This window comes from Poeciliopsis prolifica, unplaced genomic scaffold (assembly GCF_027474105.1).
Source record: "Poeciliopsis prolifica strain line A6 unplaced genomic scaffold, Auburn_PproV2 SCAFFOLD039, whole genome shotgun sequence".
Lineage (NCBI taxonomy): Eukaryota > Metazoa > Chordata > Actinopteri > Cyprinodontiformes > Poeciliidae > Poeciliopsis > Poeciliopsis prolifica.
Genome location: NW_026562414.1, coordinates 2,855,597 through 2,873,506, shown reverse-complemented (window position 1 = coordinate 2,873,506; position 17,910 = coordinate 2,855,597). Strand labels below are relative to the sequence as shown.

Below are 17,910 nucleotides of genomic sequence, written 5' to 3'. Positions count from 1 at the left end.
ATTTTAATTTATTTACTTTGCAACCAGTAAGTCTAAATAAACTCAGATCGTTGCCTTGCTAATATTCTCATACTGTCGTCTATTCTTGAAATCCACGTGTCTCAGCCATGGCCTTTTTTAGCTTCTTTGACATACAAATATGACTCAGACTACCACTCCCATTGAGCAACACGACAAAGCAAATGATGTGACGTCACGGGCAGACATTCGGATTTGGGGCATTGTAGTTTTAAACAGAAAACTTGCGTTTTTGACGAAACATTTTGAGACACTTATGTTAATTATTATAACGTTAATCGTTGTGAAATTATATTAATGTAATATTTATTCGTCTAAACACTTGGCGAGTCCGTTTGTTTTTGATTATTCGCAAAAGACTACAACGTCTGACTACAACTCCCACATAAATACCGCGCATGCGTGTTGCGCGGCAACAGTCGTGCATGTGTAGTGTAATCACGTGGAGACGGTTCTGTCCAAACAGAAGGTGAGCTGCTGCTGCTGCTAGCTGCGCCGCTCGGTCCTCAACTGATCCATGCTGTTTTTGTAGCCTCCCGTCCCTTTAAAGCCAGACTATTTCAGCGAAGAATGAGTGATAACGATGACATCGAAGTCGATAGTGACGTGAGTAGATCCACTCTTTCGCTTTTTAGGGACGTTATGCGCAGCTAGCTGGCGATTTAGCATTCAACTAGCTGCCCAGCTAGCTGACTAGCTACTCTTTTCTGAGTTATTTTTTAAATCAGGATTCTGGTTAATTCACCAAACCCCTTAGCCTTCCTTGTTGCTTATATGCTGAATTGTGTTACTTTTTAGCTACTTCAGCGTAATAACTAAGAATTGCCGAACAGTTATGGCTACAATTGTACTTTTTGTTCTGTTTCTTTGCAGGAAGAATCACCGAGATATCACTCTGTGGTGCGTAAAGCTGTGGGGGGATTTGTCCACTGTCGAGAAAATGTTTCCACTGTTATTCAGTTATTTTTATCCATCCAATTTGTCTTGTTTTGGTATTTAATGTGGCCCCAGTGACATGGCTGTCGAGGAGTTTTGCTTAATTAGGCAAATATTGGAACAATCACGTTCGTGGTTGATACACGGAGAACTGAATTAATGATCCACTACTGAGGCGATTTTGGCTCGCACTGCGCGTTGCAGGGTGTTCCCCACTCGTATCACGACGTCTATATTTAGAGCAGAGCTTCACCCCGCTACAAAGACTGGTTTTGTTGCAGGTTTGTTGTCTTTTCCGGTAAACACAAAGCTGTCTGTTCTCCGTGGCAGCAGCCTTTCTCCTCCCCCTCCTGCCGGCGCTTGACTTCACACCGCGGGGATTCCGCGTATGATCAGGACTTTCTGGCTTTCCACGCAGGCCGTCATTTTAGGATGAGGATGCAGAGGCTTCTTCTTTGTTGTTGTTGTTGTTGGTGGTGGTGAAGCCGCGCCTGCATCTCGGACTGCGGCGGGATGTTTTTTTCCTGTATTGCAGCCAGAGATTAGAGCCATCTTCTCCCTACAGGCGGCTAAATGAATGACGTATAGCTGCATCTCAAACCGGGAAGAGATGCAGCTAGTGCAGAACTTGGTTGCTGCACGAAAACATGGCGTCTAAAAAAAAAAAAGTATATATATGTTTTAAGCATCAGAACTGGTATTATGATAGAATAGATTAAATTCTACAGAAGCGGGAAGCAATTTATAAAGTAAACATTATCAGTTTCACCTTTACAGCATCAAGCTGAAAACAAAACATTTTGTTTTTGAGGAACTTTTCCCTCACCGCTAACAATCAGGGAGCTGCTGTGACGATTAACGCACGCCACACTTTTCAGATTTGTATTTGCTGAAATATTCGTCATCCGGCCATGTAAGTGACAAAGTTGTGGTGTTTGTTTTGGAAAACTTTACATCCCGCACTATTTCAAATGACCATGACTATGAGGAAACATGTTGGTGGTGGCATTATGCTGCAGGGACTTTTTTGTTTGTTTGTTTGTGAAGCAGGAAAAAGGAACGAGTCAGTGTTTAGGCTTGTAAGAAAACCTAGAGGTTGTTGAAGACTTGAATTTCACCTTCCTGCGTTCTGGGACCACGGGCCCAGAATGCAGAACGGCCCAAACTGTTATGTCATTAAAAACGTTTCGTCAGTAATTAGATTTTCTCTGTATAATCACTGTGAGCTTCAGCTACTTTGCAAAATAAAAAATAAAAATCAGCTGCAAAAACGTCCGAATCTGTGAAAAAGAATCTATTTTCACAGATTCTTTGTGAAAATAGATCAATAAAATAAAAAGAAAATTAGTGAAATGCTACTTAAGTTTCTACAAAAATGCAAATAGCTAGCCGGATTATAATCAGACAAGTTATAATTTTGGACTCTTTGCGACATTTTTGACTTTAGGTATAAAAACAAGAACCAGTGTTTCCCAAATTCCTCGTAAGCGCGTCTTGTCATGAGCGCTGACTGCTCCAGGTCAGTTACCCCCCCGGGCATTGTCGTTTTCTCTCGCTACTTCCTGTTTGTAGCGCATCGCTTTTCAAAGCGATGGGCTTTACAATAGCATGCCAGTTTGTTTGGTTTTGTTTTCTTTACAAGAAATGACCAAATCTACAAAGTTGCACAGTATCAGAAGGCAACAACTTATCACATTTAGTTTATCTTAAACTTGAAAGATGCTTTATTCAAGCAGCTAGAATAATGTAATGCTCATCGGCACGGTTGGAAACTTGTCTGTGATCTCAGTTTGAATTTGAAACTCGAGTGAAAAAAGAAACCTGTTTTCTGTAGCTCAACAATAAGAAGCTGATATTAAACATTTCACTCATAACTCTAATAAGACTTTTAAGAAGTCGGTTTCTTTCAACTGGAGAAGTTGGGTATATTTGTAGCTTTCTTGTTTTTGGATTTGACTCTGTATCTGCATGGATCATTAGTTTAAATATAATATAATCAGTGTTTATTATGGGTTCATGTTAAGAACATGTCAAGTTATATTAGTTTTATTCTTTTGCTTCATTCCTTGCATAACGAAAGCACTCTAGTAAGGAGGAGCCCAGGTTTCCCTACGCAAATGGTAACGCAAAGGCGACTTTGGGCTTGGTGCCCAGCCCTCTTTTGTAAAGCTTCGCCATCAAAGTATGTAAAGAATGGAGGAGCAGCGGAGTCGGCATGTCCTCTTAGGTAGCAGGAGAAACGCTCCTTTTATGTAATGAGTTAATAATTGCTGCGTCCGGTCAACAAACGTTAGTAATTTCATAAATATTTCCTACTCAATTCATCTTTTTTTTTTAAAGCTGACAAGGCACAAAAGTCGTGTATATTTATAAAAGCAGACTCAGCATCAGTGAGCCTCCAGAACTAGGTCGTTTTAATTAACTGAGTAAAAGAAAAATGTGATTAACATGGGCGTGTAAAGTTAAAAGAAGAGCTGAGTTCTGAGTCTTTATAAACTATAAAACACATCTATTTAGGTGTGTGCTCTATAAATGTGTGATTTTATGTCAGAGATGTTTTAAATGATGCTCACTGTTGTAGTTTATGTCGATAAAATGAAGCTCTGGACACAAAGTTGAACATATATATTTTATCTTCTAATGTGAAGCCAGCAGGCTGACGATGTGAGTTGCTGCTTCAGAACAGGCTGCCGTTCACAGAAACGTCAACCACCTCGCCCTGACAAAACTCCCGCACATTTAGCAAATGTTTTTCCTCGTCTCCAGATGTGCGGAAAATGAGCTCTTTGGTTTCTGTCGTGGCGGTGGAAGCCGACGACCCGCTGCCCTCCTTCTTTTTTTTTTTTTACGTTTGTGCTGAAACCGTCGCTGCCAGAGCGGCTGCCAGACCTGTAAATTCACATACCTTCAGAGGTTAGTCATGTGTTTGTTTATGGCAGCGTTGATGCCATGAGGCACGTGGAGTTTAGCTGATGCTATGGCAGACCAAGCAGTCACAAGACGCTAGGATGTGGTCGGTGCCGGTGCAATATTTCTTCTTTTTGCTGCAGTTTTAGTTTCAGATGAGCGACATTAAGGGTCATCATTGTGCAGCGTGTTTCAAATCCTCGTATCTTGTGGATAATTTGAGTGACTCAAACTTGTCGGCGTCCTTCCTATGTTGCCCCTGAAACTGAACTTGTTTCAGCCTGCTTTATGGCTCATTTGTGGCCACTTTGGTTTGTCATTGGGATCCTTGACGGCATGAGTCACATGTCTGCTACCTCGTCTTTAACTCGGCTGCAGAAATCTCGTGACCAAGTGCAACGTTGGCTCCACATCAGCTCTGCACTGCAAAAACACTAAAATTTACAGAGTATATTTGGTGTAGTTTCTAATGCAAATATCTTAGTGCACTTGGAATAGGAGAAAAGTAACTTTTCAGCAAGACATTTGAGCTTGTTAAAGTTAACAATTCCTTTACATTGATGGAAAAGTGCTAGTTATAAGTAACCCTGTTGCAAAGAGCAATTAAAATGAACGGACAGTTTTCATTCTGATATTTTTTTAAACAAATGTTATTTGCAAACACATGGTAATTTTATTTTATTTATAACTTTGGTTGTAAGTGGTTTTTATTTCTGTTTTATTTATTGTTTTTAGTATTTAAAATGTTTTCCAGTTCCAGTGTGCAAAATTAAAGATTATTGCAAACTTTCAGGGTTTTCCCAGAAAGTTTGGGAAACTTTCACCAGGCTTTTCTTCCACCCCCACCAGGCTAATTATCTTTTGATTATTTTGAATAAAGAAAAGATAAATATAAAATTATTTAAAAAATACCATTGTATTTTTTTAAAATACAAAAATAATAGTAAAGACAAGTTAAGCTAAGTCTACATGTAATAAAATCACCCAGTAATCTTCAGCAGACAATTGTTTATTTAAAAACATGAAGGCATTTGATTATGTATACACAACCTACAGCAAGATTTGTTTTATTGAATCTGTTGTTGTATTTTCTTTGCTGTTGATGATTCACTTCCAAAAACCAAAACCCTGCACTTCCGTTGTTCTGCCATTTTTCCAAAATGTCTTGCTCCACTGTTATTTTACTTGCAGCTTAAACTTTTAATTGATTTTTAAGGAATAATTGACTTAAACAAGCTCATGCCTTGCTGTAAAGTCACTTGTTAAGTTAGTTTAGTCTTATTTTGCGTGTATTAAGGTAGAAACTAGACCAAAAATACTTGGTAATATTTCTTGTGTTTTGCTGAAGACGCTCAGTCTGGCTCGTCCCGCCTCTGGTTTCAGTGTTGGGCTTATTGTCTGTTCCCTGAGAGCATGGATTAGCCCAGAATCACGTTTGATTGGAGGATTTGATGGTTTGGCCTAAAAACATAGAAGTGAGCTGATCTCCAGCTTGGCTCTGGTCAAGTAACAGTAGCAGCCATGTTGTGCCTTGAACGAAGCAATTATGATGCAAATCTGTGTTTTTGTGTCAGTTTCAATCTGGTGTTTAACGATTCTACAAGAAGTTTGGCCAAATCAAACAAAACTGGCATAATTAGATGATGCATGAACAGAGAATTTGAACATTTTGGGCCTTTATGTTCTGAAACAGGAGCCATAAGCAATAAAATCTCCAAACATGGTTTTAAATTGAGACTTTCGGTGAGATTTTGTTGCTCTTTTTCCTCTCTGGTTTGGGATTCATGGCATGTTTCGTAGCAGGTCTGAGTGACAGCTGTTGATGTGACCCGGGTTTGGTTTTCAGGAGGATGAGGGTCTGATGTGCGGCTGCAGGCCGGAGTCACAGTGATGGAGTGACAGCATGGCGACCAGGTCATGAGGCAAAGAAGTATTTATTCCTTCAGACGGACAGCTAAAGCTTAGAGGGTCGACTCTTTGAGTTGTTGCTTGGTAAACCTCAGAAGGCTTATGATTTTGTTTTTATCATTTGATGAGTTATCAAAATATCCTTTTAGTCAGATGGGCTTTAAATCTGGGCCGATATATTTGGTTTATTGGAGGTAAGTTATAGGAGTTACAGAGAAAATGTGCATTATTTTAGCTTTTTATATTTCTTACTGCAAAATATGAGGTGCACTGTCATGATTTAAAGATGCTTCAGTTTAGAAAACATTTTTCAAAAACCATTTTGAATTTTTGTCCCCAAAAATTAAAAGTTTTAAAATAATAACGACTTGCTGGCTTCAAAACGTTGCAAAAAAAAAAAAACCTCCAAAAATGAATTTCTGAACATGTTGCACTTTAAATATCTGCAGTTTGTGTTTTTGCTCGTACTTTTGTCCGCTTCCCTGTTTTTGCAGGACGGATTCATTTAATGAAAAAAAATTTCTGGCTCATAAATCCACTGCTCACTTAAAAGTAGAAAAAGTTTTTAATGGGGTTTTATATGGCAAACTTGCACATTGTTGTGCATAATTGTGACATAAAAGAATATCTCAGCTTTTTCAAATCCATTATGAGAAAAAGGAAGTAGAACCATACAAGCACAGTAGAGGAAGTGTCATGCTGTGGGGACACGTTTCAAGTGAGGAAAAGACTTTGAGCAGGATGACTTGTACATTTAAAAGCCTAAAATTGCATCAACAGACAGAAGCAAAAACACTTTTTCACTACAAACATCATTGCAAGGAAAGAAAAACAGTCAGATTATTGATGAAAATCCAGATCCAGTCCACACCGAATACTTAAAATAAAAACAAAATGCTCGAGTCGAGCTCATGATAGCAGCTACGTAGCTAAAGGGTCAGCAGAGGAGTCATTTTGCGAAAATGTGACTGAATAATCCTGCCTTTCGTAGCACAGAGTGGACGTAAAGCAGCCCTGCGACGCTGTGCAGCAGAGCAGCTTGTGTAGGTGTGAGCGGGGACGGCCAGCTGGACGCCCGCTGCCCTCCTACCCACGCTGCACTGCTGCCAGGCTGAAGGCCCTGTGACTTCTCATTGCAGGCAGACAAACGGGCACACCACAATGCACTGGAGCGCAAACGTAGGGACCACATCAAAGACAGCTTTCACAGCCTGCGGGACTCGGTTCCCTCCCTGCAGGGAGAAAAGGTTGGTAACATTCAGACTCAGAAAGGAGAACAGTTTCATCCCGTTTGTTCTTTTTTGTTTTAAACTCGATGTGCATCAGGGAAATGGTTGCAGTGACTGGGAAAGGAGCAGATGGTGGGAGAGTGTAGATTGGCAGCAATGAGGCAGTTTAAATACTTGGACCAGCGTCAGGAAGTTATTATGTGAACATTTCACTGCTCACTTCCTGTTTTCACATCAGCGTCATTGAGAAGATTTGGACACATCGGGCACAGAGTTTGTCATCACACCACCAAAAGCCCATTCAGGGACCTGAGGCAGAGCTGAGTTACACTGGGCAACAAATCAAAACCCAGATTGTTTTTCTGCTTTGGTTTCCATAGCTCAGAGCCGCCATCTTTTTTGACGAGCTTCAATTAATCTGCACTAGTTTGAAGTTTTAAATCACTTTTAATCATTTTTCTGTGTTAATCTCTGAATCAACTTTTCCGTCATTGTTTCTCACTGTATGTAATTTATCTGGAGTTTATATATTTGCTGCTTGTGTTTTATGTGAAGCAGCTTAAAAAGTGCTTCACACGTAAAGCCGTATTGTGTGAAATACTGAAATAACTCATGGAAGGCCATTTGTTGCAATGTTTCAGTATGTTTAGGTATGAGATACTTGGACTTGGACTTTCTGTTTACTAATGAAGATTAAGATTAGTCACTGTGAAACCTTAATCTGGGAGTTTTACTTTCTGTTGTTGCTAATTGAATTATCTAAAGAAGAAGAAGACGTTCTGCTTGTTTACCTCCCTGGTTAAAAACGTCTAAAACTAATATGTTATTGAAGTTGCACAATCTCACTTTGGTCAATTGACTAAATTATAAACCCCATCTTAAAAAAACTAAACACCTCTAATAGCAGATTTGTATTTCTAATACGGTGTTGTCTCAAAGAAACAACGTAGAAATGCACTTTAATAAGGCCTTCTAATAGAAACAGGCCCGCAGCATCACAGACCCTCTACCATATGTAACAGTTTAACTTCAGAATTGGTTGCCAGAGAGAAATCTCAGATTAATCAAATTAACAGAAGTGGCAGAAAGAACTTTTTCAAACAGCTGGCTGAGATTGAGATGGTTGTCAGACAGCAAGATTAGGAGAATATCCTCCCACCTCTGCAGGCTAATCCAGGCTTTTTCAGTCAATCTAAGCTGTTTCCCTCTGGTTGTAGATGAAGGTAAGTTCAGATTGAGCTTTTTAAAATTTTAGACTTTTTATTACTTGTGAAAAAACTTTTTCTTAATTCAATCAGACGTTTCCTTGTATTACTTAACTTCTTAACCTGATCAATAATATAATTCCTTTTCTGTATTTTTGCATAGCAAAAATGTCATCTTGTGATTTATCTGCTGGTTATTAAAAAGCATTTTGCACATTTGCTAAGGGTAATTGTCTTCAAATATTATATAGCAATAAAAATGTCATATTTTAGTTTTTTGAGTTGTTCACTTAGAGAATTTAATTTATTAAATGAATAAATAATGCTCATCTATGGCTCATTCTTGCCAATGTATTAAAGATGCATAAGTGTGTTTAGATGTAAGTGAAGGGACAGACAGCCACTGAGTGCGCTCAGAACCGGCGCTGTGAGCCGTTAAGTCAGACTGGAATGTGAGCAGCTCAGAAAGCAAAGCGTCGCCCCAGATTCCTGTTTTTAGTGGCGACAGAAGCAGGGAGACTCTGTGAAAATGTGATGAATCCTCTGTGATGTGTGTGTCATTGCTTCACTTTCTGCATGTGTCACTAACAGCAGTCTACCAAACAGGCGTCTCGAGCTCAAATCCTAGACAAAGCCACAGAGTACATCCAGTACATGAGGCGAAAAAACCACACGCACCAGCAGGACATCGACGACCTGAAGAGGCAGAACGCTCTGCTGGAGCAGCAAGGTAACCGCTGCTGCAGGCCGGACTCTCCAGATGCACCAGTGTTCATCTGAGCAGCTTTTTAGCACGTGAATCTTGAACTAAAAGTGTTTTCAGGTGTTTTCACACCTGAAAGTCCAGTAGACTCGGCTTGTTTGGGACAAAAAATGCAACATTTGCAAGGTTTCCCCCTGAAAACTTGATAAATCCAGTGGTTGGTGCCTGGGCCGTCGTGTTTTTGAGTTAAAAATGTTTAAAGTTGGCAGGAAATTTGGAAATATCACTTGATAATTGTGTTATTCAAAGACTGGAACATTAATATCTGAACATCAACTACAAAGCCTGATGTCCTCAGCCGCTCGTGTCTTTTTTTGTTTCGTTTTCAGTCCGCGCTCTGGAGAAAGTGAAAGGCTCCACGCAGATCCAGACCAACTACTCGTCACCTGACAGCAGCCTGTACACCAACCCCAAAGGCAGCGCCGTGTCGGCGTTCGACGGCGGCTCCGACTCCAGCTCCGAGTCGGAGGCGGAGGAGTTGCCCACCAGGAAGAAGCTGCGAATGGAGGCCAGCTAGAGAGTCAATAAGCTGAAAACTGGTGAAGGGCGGGGGCGCCAGGACGGGTGAGACGAGCTCCCCTCGTCGTCCTCTCTCGCGCTGGAGACGAGTGTCCCCTGAAATGTCCCACCACCGCTGCCGCCGTTCGTCCTTCCAGCAGAGAAGAGGGAGCGAGCCGGACGGAGGACGACCCGCTCGCTTCAGTGCGTCTAGAGAGCTTCAGGTTTCCCCAGCTTCCCCTCGTCCCCGTTTGTCTTTAGTTTTTCCCTCCGTCGTCGGTGCCCATCCTGACCTGTTTCTGAGCAACAACAATCCAAAACTCAAAAAAAGGCAGCTTGGCAACTCAAAGACTTAAAGCTTTTTGTACCCCAACCCCTCCATCGCTCCCCGTCTCTCCTCCTCAAGATGATTTTTGGGGCGAGAGGGGGAACCAGGTGTCCTCTTCCAAGCACTGCTTTGTTGTATTTTGTTGAGTTTTATGCTTGATTAATGAAAAAATAAACTGTTTAAGTTTTTACACACACCTCGATCTGTTGTCCTGGGAAAGAAAATCCACAATTTTTTAAAAATGTAAAGACATTTCTAGTTTTTATCCCCCCACCTCCACTCAAGAATGTGAAGCTGCTTTGAGCAAATGGCCGCCACTGAAGTGCAGATGTTTTCTGCCCGTCACATTTAACACAAAATTCTATATATATTAAAAAAAGAAAACTAAGTCCTTTTGTTGAAATTGATGTTTTGAAGGAGAATATTCCTAAACTTTGTATCGTATTTTGTCCTTTTAGCTTGAAGTAGTGAATGACTTTAGGTGGCTGGATACGTTAGGCATCTCATTTATATATTCAGATTGGATGTCTATGAAACCATGTAATGCAGTTTTTATTTTATTTTTGTGGTAACCACACGATTCATGGAGAAAAGACCAATTTGTCGCATGTAGTGTCGTTAACGGGTTTGAACTAGGTATTGAGTGTCCAGGTAAACGGAGGCCAGGTGAGTCCCTGTCGACGTGGTGCTTCACACAGTAAAAATGTTGCTGACCCCTGACCCCTACACTTCATCCCTTCCCCCTCCCAAGGAAAATGAATATCTCTAGGAGACGTGTGTGTGTGTGTGTGTATATTGTTTCCATTTTATTTCCACTTAGGAGGATATAATTAGCGTGGTAGGTCTTTGACTCCATTCCATGGAAATTACAAGTATGTTGTACATACTGCCAACAATTGTCTTGCAAGTTGAGGCCTACCTTTACTATGAAACTATAAAATAAACTATTTTATCCTTTAACAGGCTTCCTGTGGTTCCTGACGTCACGATGCAAAATGTTTTCTGGAGCAGATTAGTCAGGAATCAATTAAAATCATCCAATTTAACAGATTCAAAAGAAAGAAGGCAATTTGCTGACAGAACAGTAAAGTCAAAAATATTAATTTTGCATTTAGATAGAAAAAAGCCCCGTCAGGACTCAGTTTCAGCGCTATATACTAGATGGTTGATAAATTAAGCAGAAAAGGCTTTTCATATTTTTGAGCTATAAAAATCAAGCATTTTAAAATGTTATTTGAAAAGGGAAGAAATTGGATTTATGCATTTTTCTAAAATTGTTTAACAAAAAAGGTTGAAACAAATTATTGAAATGATTTAGTTATCAGTTAACTGGAGCATATAGACTCAATTTACTGAAACAGCAGTAATTAAGCCAAAATTGTGCAAAAATATATACATTTAAGAAAAATAACTAAATATCTGACTAAACTCAATAGGCAGTTGTAGTTTGGTTCAAATTGTGTAAAAAAATTTTAAAAGCACATTTTTCTATCTGATTATGAATCAGTTAATCAAAGGAAAAGTTAACCAGATTGGCCTTAAACTACTGATATTAAACAGGGTTGAGCTTTTGACATGGTAAGATACATTTTTACATCCTTTGCTCAAAATGATCAATTATAAGCTAAATAATACTTTATTATTGCATTTTAGGCAATATATTTAAAAAAGGAATAGGTTCATTTGTAATGTATTTAATATTGAATAAGACAAATGGGTAAAATAGAGAATTATCAAGATTTACAACAGTACCATGATGAAAACTGCTGTATAAACCTTTATTAAGTAAGGTGATACTGAAATTATACAAAGTTACAATTTTTCCTTTCATAGGAATAAAGCCATCTGCAATATGAGCAGGAGTTCCTCTGAATGTTTAAGCTGTCCAGACAATACTGTTGACCTGTATGGAGGTATAATGCTGCTAAACTCCGGTCCTCGTCTCTACCGAGGGCCCGTCGTCCTGTCTGCTCCCTTTTTAAATCCTATTGGATCCAGTTCAGTACCCGCAGATTGGCGACCTTTCACTGAGGCCCGGCGGAAGCAGAGGCCGGTTCCGACGGCTCGGCATCAGCAGGAGGTCCCGCCTGCCTGCTGGAGTCGGGAACCGACAACTGGCGGAAGTGCTGCACGGCTTTAGCCACCTTGTCGGGACAAATGTTGTAAACAGGATGAGTGGGAGCCTAGAGAGAAAAAGAAAATTTGATAAAATCCCTCTTCCAAGTTTTTGCTCTAATTATGCTTATTCTTCAGAAAAAAAAACACTGGCACCCTGACTGAGATTTGCCAATCTACCCTCCAAACCCTAATCCCACCCCTTTATACCCTCCTTCCTAATGTCTTCCCTAATGCCTACCATCACTACAACCCTAATCCTCCATCCAGCCCTAATTTGAACTTTCCTTTCAATCCCAATCCTCCTTCCCACCATAATGTCAAACCCATTTCCAACCCTCCTAAATTTGTAAATGTACGGCAGTGGTTGTAAACACTGTTCTGTGGGATTTTTTTTTGCAAATTTATTTGTAAAGTTCTTACAAAATTACTACTTTATTCTTCTAAAAAAATCTTATTTTGGCCCTAATATTCCAGAGTTGATCTAGAAGCTGTAAAACCAAAAATGTGATTAATCAATAATATCCATTAAGGCTTTTTATGTCTTTGCACAGCACAACTGCATTTTTTTCTTTCTTGTATTTGGCAGAAACAGAGGAGACCCCTAATGCACCATTTTTACCCTGTAAAATGAAACCTTCCCTTGCACCATGACCCCACCCTGGCCACCCACCAGCCGGTTCTCCTCCGTGCCGAGGATCTCCTCCTGGTAATGCTCCATGTTCCCAAAGTGCTGCGCTATAGAGAGGCCGCTGAGGCAGTAACACGTGTGGTAAAAGTCTCTGGATCTGAACACAGGAAGAAATCATAATGAAATCATTAATCCTGATTGTGTGTGTTGTGTGTGTGTGTGTGTGTGTCAGATGGCAGGGTACTGACTTGCCAGGCTTGTCCAGAAGTCCGCCTGTTGGATTCTGGCAGCACAGGAGGATGTACTCCTGCAGGGCCTGCTGGTCGAACATCCACCGCTGCCGACTCAGCTCCGACTCTCCTGCACCAGACAAAACGTTCACAAAAAGAATAAATACTCAAACACTCTGAAACATTCAGACTGCCTTGTTTTTTCAGTCTTTATTACATTTAAACACAATTTTAGCACCGAACTTAAACAAAAGCAACAGAAAAACAGGTAAGGCGCTGCTGGTTACAATCATTACATGAAACTGAAAGGATCTTTAACTTTCAGACGCATCATTGCAGCATGAAATGGAGAAACATGCATCTCGACATTAAAGTGAAAGCAGCTGAATTTGATGTTTACAAAGTGCATAAACATGTTTCATGTCAAATTTCACCTTTTACTAATTCAACATTTTAGAGCTCCTTTTACCTTTGAGCAAGTTTTATATATTGTAGTATTGATACACAAGTTACATTTATGTTGTAATTTTTCACAGAGGCAAAGCACTGAATATGGATATTGCAAAACGTAAATAAATCTGATAGACTGATAGGAACATAAAGAGACAGACAGATGAACAGAAAAAAGGAGGATCGCACGGATCGACAAACATAGATGGATGAACAAGATCTCAAAACTGAACAGTTTTCCTTTACCTGAAATTCCAACATACAACCCTTTTTATTTTCTCAGCAAAAAATGAAATGCAACTGATTATCAGTCAGTCTGTTTCGTTTGAAGACGCTGCTGGTGAGTTTGAAAACGTACCGTCGTTGAATAAGGCTCTGTGGAGGAGAGGCAGGAGTCCAGCCTGCCAGAAGGAGTAGCATCCGTCCACCAGTTTGTTACAGCGACCCTGGAAGCCTCCTTCAAATCGCATCTGTCTGCTGATCACCCAGCGCTGGGGACGAGGACGAGAAACACATTTACATTAAAGACAAAACGTCCTAATAAACACTCACTAACCTGTGAGACAGGAACACTTTTTATATTTAGGGAAAAAAATAAATTTCACAGGAGGTGGGGCAGAGAAAGTCTTACAATCATATAAATAAAAACCAAAAATTGTGTAATGTTTAATTGATTACTGATTTAGTTGGCGACTAGTTCAATAATCGATTCATCATGACTGTTATGCTTTAAATTCCTCTTTAAACATACAGATTGCAAGTCACTTTTTATGTTTTCTGACTGATTTCTTGTGACAAAAAGTCTGAAATAGTCAAAACCATCATCGCACCGGGACGTTAAACGGATCATTCGGTTGCAGTTAACATTTTCTGGCTGCTGAAGCAGAGCTGCTCTTGAATTATCACTGCTTTGCATCTGAATAGGTGGCACAGCAGGATGGCACTTGCAGCAGGAGCATCTGAAGTGATATTTTAACATGTTCTCCTTCAAAGAAGCAGCACAACATGGTTTTCATCCTTTCCTGATCCACTTTTATTTTATTTCATCACAGCTGGTGAATTTCTGGAAGTATTCAAGTGACAAAACCTCGATGGGATTAATTAGAGGCAGAGGGGCCACTCACTAGCAAGGCCTTCAGATCCAGCATGTGTTCTTTGCCCAGGATGACGAGGGCGGCCGTGCCACAGAACGTGTAACCGCCATGAGCCTCCAAGCCTGGCACGCCGCTCAGGCCGCCCTCCCAGTTCTGACAGCTGCAAGCAGGACAAAGACAGGAAGACAACTGCAGTCAGAATAAAAACCAGGCGGCTGCTAAACAAACAAAAAAAAAACAAAACGCAAAGCTCCTGCGGTGACGTTGTGGCTGTACCTCAGGATCCAGTTGGTCGTGTCTTCAAACAGCGTCGGTGTCATGATGTTCGTGAGCGACGCTACAGAAGCGGCGCAGTAAGCGCTCCTGGAAGGGGAAACGAAAACCGGATTCAGATCCACAGAGATAACTCTAAAATAATCTTAAACGTTTTACCTTAACAAAATAAATAGGTTGTGGAAGCTAGATTAGGTGCTGAGTTTGTTTGAAACCTGCTTGTTTTCTGTTCAGAGTTTTTAAATGAGGTAAAGCTGTGGTCAAAATGAGTGAAACAGAACAAAAATGTTTTAAAATGTGTAGAAAAAATTTACTGACTTTGTGTGGCTCCTGAGTGAAATTCAAAAACTGGCGCTGCCAGCAGAGTTGGTTTATGTAAATGTACTTATAACAACAAATTAAAATCTTCTTACTGTTTAAAAATGTCAAAGAAAACAATGACCTCACTTCTGCTTCTTATTGAATGTAATAATAGGATTTATCCAGTGACTTTTACTCAAAAGCAAACTGGTGAACCTCAAACCTATAATAAATTAATAATAATTTAGCAGCTGGATGCTTTTGTCTTGTTCAGTTTTCCCAGTGATTTATTAACTCAAAGGTCCATGCTCCAATTCTGACCTCTGTTCACGACTGCAAACTATTTTTAAGCAAAAAGCAGGTGTACTGTTTGGTTGTGAAACTCCAACTCTCCTCCTACAAGCTGTTTGATCTGCGTCCAACACGATGACGTCACTCCATCGCATCAAAAACCATCCAAAGAAACGCAGAAGCAAATATACGCATGAGAAAAGAAAACAGGAGGCAGTTGGCCCATAACTCACCTGACATCCACCTCTCCTCCAATGTGCATCACAAAGGAGCCGTCTGGCTGCTTCAGCGACAACAAGAAGTCTAAAAGCTTCTCTCTGAGGAGGTGGAAGATATGAATGAGGAAATAACTAGCTGTAAAAAAAATCTGAGTGCTAGAAAATATAAAGGAATACATTTAAAACAAATGTCAGGATATGTCTTCAGCTGTTCAGTAGCAAAACTCCAGATTCATCTTTAAGCCTGATTCTGCAGCTCTGCAGTGCGGATCGTACCTGTCTATCACGTTGTAGGCCTCCTCTGTGCCGATGATGCAGAGGGCGTTGACGGCGGCGTAGGTGGGCGCGAGGTGGGCGTGTTGGCCCGGTCCGCCAGCAAACCCGCCTGTTGGGTTCTGACAGAGAGCCAGGAACTGACACACTCTGAGGAGACACAAGATTTAAGATGAACGGATTCAAAGCATTTTCAGATTACAGTTTCATATGAGGAGGAAACCATAAAAACCAGCCTGCCTTCAGAGTAAAAGTAAGTCCACCCTAAATCTAATATCTAGTTCTCGTCTACCTGCAAACTGGCAATGAATGTTTTTCACTTCTGTGGAGGAATTCTGGCTCATTTTTCCCAGGATCTGTTTTAATTCAGACACACTGATTTCAAGCATGATCACTTCTGATCGCTCAAATTAACACAGAAAGTTATAAAAAAAAAAAATAACACTTCCAGTAAAACTTTAAAATAATAATTTGAGGGCTTCAACAACAAAGCAAAGTTCAAAACTTTGCATCACCTTGGCCGACGTGTCACAGCGGACACTCTTTCCAGCCCCAACTCTCACAAATGTCCTTTCCTGCCTCCGCTGCGGAGAGGAATCACAAAACTGCCAGGATCCCAGGAGCCAAATGAGTTGGAAGAGATGCCTTCATTAACCAAGCAGAGCGTCTGGTGCCAGTTCTGACCCGAGCCCAGTCACAGGACAGAGGAAGCAATCTGTCGTCGAGCTGCCATTGTTAGAAATGCTCGGCGCTCGGCATGCGGCGCGCACGGGGCCGTGCCGGCCGCTCCAGCTGGCGCCCCTCTCAGTCAGAATGGGCGCGTAGGCCGGCGGCGCTGCGAACTGAGGTTTGCAAAGAGTTGCGTCTGAAAGGCAGTAATTTTAGCAGATGACGGTTTTTGTGTTTCTCTGTTTAACTCCTAGCTGCTTGGAAACTGTTGTACAAAACAAACCCTCAATGACAGTGTGTTGCTAATCGCACTGTCATTAGTAGTGAGCAAGAATGATAATTATAGTAGAATCCTCTAAGCTTCATAGACCTTAGTTAGTTCTTTAATGCAGGGGAAAAACAAGTTGTGGAAACAAAAAAAAGGCTAAAATTACAAATAAGTTTCTGATTACTGTAGATATTGAAACTTCAAAAGAAACAAAAAACATGGCTAATTATGACCAGTGCTTTATTCTAAACAACAATATGACGTAAAAAACCCACAAATGCTAATTTTTACAGAATTCAGCTCCTATTAATATTGAAATAATTTGAATTCAATTACAAAAAAACACCTAGGTAGGCCTGAAGAATTATTTCTACTGCAATTTATGTTTATAATTATTCTTTTTACAATTTCAGTTTTCTTTCTACTGGGTATGATGTTCTTGGATTGTGTTGTTTCTAATATGAAACTGAAATCCAAAGTTTTTTTTCCCTGTTTTCTTCACCTTATTAGTAAAACAGGGATTCAGCTGACAGGTTTTGTTGTTCTCTAACAGTTTCTGTGGATATAAGCTGTCGCTCTCTGTGGTAGTTGTGGTGTGTATAAATGTGAGACTCACTCTGAGGCGATGGCCGAAGGAATGGACTCCTCCAGTAACTCCAAACTGTGAAGGATCCAGAAGCAAAGCCACGGTCTGCTCGCATCCAGACACTGAGGGGAACATGTGTGATAAATTTAGCATATTCCATCTCTAAACACATGGAAATGATGAAATTATGTAGCAAAAAGTTATTTTTGCTGTTTTGCCTCTAATAGAAAAATAAATCAGATCAGAAGCAGTAGTTGATGCTTTAATAATGAAAAAATATCAAACAAATATTTATGCTAAAATAGTTAACATGGAGAAAAAGAACAAATAAAGTGACAAGTGCTACAAATTGACACACGCAGCAATAAAATGCAATAAAAGAACAAATAAATAAGAATAAAAAGGTAAAAGTGTGCGTTCTGTACCTCGTACGCATCTGACAGGTGACGTAAACCTTTCTTGAGATACTGGTAATGTTGTTCCCTCAACAACGTTGGCCTGAAGAAACAACATTAAACAGAAATATGCATCATAAATGGATACAACAGAATCCAAATGTGCCGTCACTATAAATGTAATATTATGGAAGGCACTGCTCAAAATTAAAACATCAAGTACTTAAATTTTAATATAATAAACTAACTCAATAAATAAATTAAAGAAAATAACTCAAGGTTATAACAATCTTCAGAAATGAAGCCTGTTAAAAAATATTATTAA

General features: G+C 40.1%; 2 protein-coding genes across 5 annotated transcripts in view; one reads left to right on the top strand and one right to left on the bottom strand.

The window, feature by feature from the left end:
• The first annotated feature begins 457 nt into the window (after nucleotides 1-457).
• On the top strand, nucleotides 458-10,752 carry max (myc associated factor X). 4 transcript variants are annotated; one of them, XM_055054555.1, is made up of 5 exons: nucleotides 458-624; nucleotides 892-918; nucleotides 6,909-7,016; nucleotides 8,795-8,933; nucleotides 9,296-10,752. In XM_055054555.1, the coding sequence occupies exons 1-5, from the start codon at nucleotides 589-591 to the stop codon at nucleotides 9,481-9,483; spliced, it is 498 nt and encodes a 165-aa protein (XP_054910530.1). In that variant the 5' UTR covers nucleotides 458-588; the 3' UTR covers nucleotides 9,484-10,752. The 4 variants fall into 4 exon arrangements, with proteins under 4 accessions (XP_054910530.1, XP_054910527.1, XP_054910529.1 ...); XM_055054552.1 differs by having other exon boundaries at nucleotides 460-624; nucleotides 8,810-8,933; XM_055054554.1 differs by lacking the exon at nucleotides 892-918 and having other exon boundaries at nucleotides 460-624; nucleotides 8,810-8,933.
• A 799-nt stretch (nucleotides 10,753-11,551) lies between these two features.
• fntb (farnesyltransferase, CAAX box, beta) overlaps nucleotides 11,552-17,910 on the bottom strand; it is a 10,697-nt gene continuing 4,338 nt past the window's right edge. Inside the window, exons 3-12 of the mRNA XM_055054548.1 lie at nucleotides 17,616-17,688; nucleotides 17,221-17,312; nucleotides 15,671-15,817; nucleotides 15,410-15,493; nucleotides 14,589-14,675; nucleotides 14,343-14,472; nucleotides 13,577-13,709; nucleotides 12,787-12,898; nucleotides 12,581-12,695; nucleotides 11,552-11,975 (exon numbers count right to left, since the gene is read on the bottom strand). Of these exons, the coding sequence (XP_054910523.1) occupies nucleotides 11,817-11,975; nucleotides 12,581-12,695; nucleotides 12,787-12,898; nucleotides 13,577-13,709; nucleotides 14,343-14,472; nucleotides 14,589-14,675; nucleotides 15,410-15,493; nucleotides 15,671-15,817; nucleotides 17,221-17,312; nucleotides 17,616-17,688 (1,132 nt within the window). The 3' untranslated portion in view covers nucleotides 11,552-11,816. The remainder of the gene's footprint in view (nucleotides 11,976-12,580; nucleotides 12,696-12,786; nucleotides 12,899-13,576; nucleotides 13,710-14,342; nucleotides 14,473-14,588; nucleotides 14,676-15,409; nucleotides 15,494-15,670; nucleotides 15,818-17,220; nucleotides 17,313-17,615; nucleotides 17,689-17,910) is intronic.

Coding starts and splice junctions, on each gene's coding strand:
- max (XM_055054555.1), top strand. CDS start 589: ATGAGTGATAACGATGACATCGAAGTCGATAGTGAC. Junction 7,017..8,794: donor CCTCCCTGCAGGGAGAAAAG/GTTGGTAACATT, acceptor TGTCACTAACAG/CAGTCTACCAAACAGGCGTC. Junction 8,934..9,295: donor CGCTCTGCTGGAGCAGCAAG/GTAACCGCTGCT, acceptor TTTCGTTTTCAG/TCCGCGCTCTGGAGAAAGTG.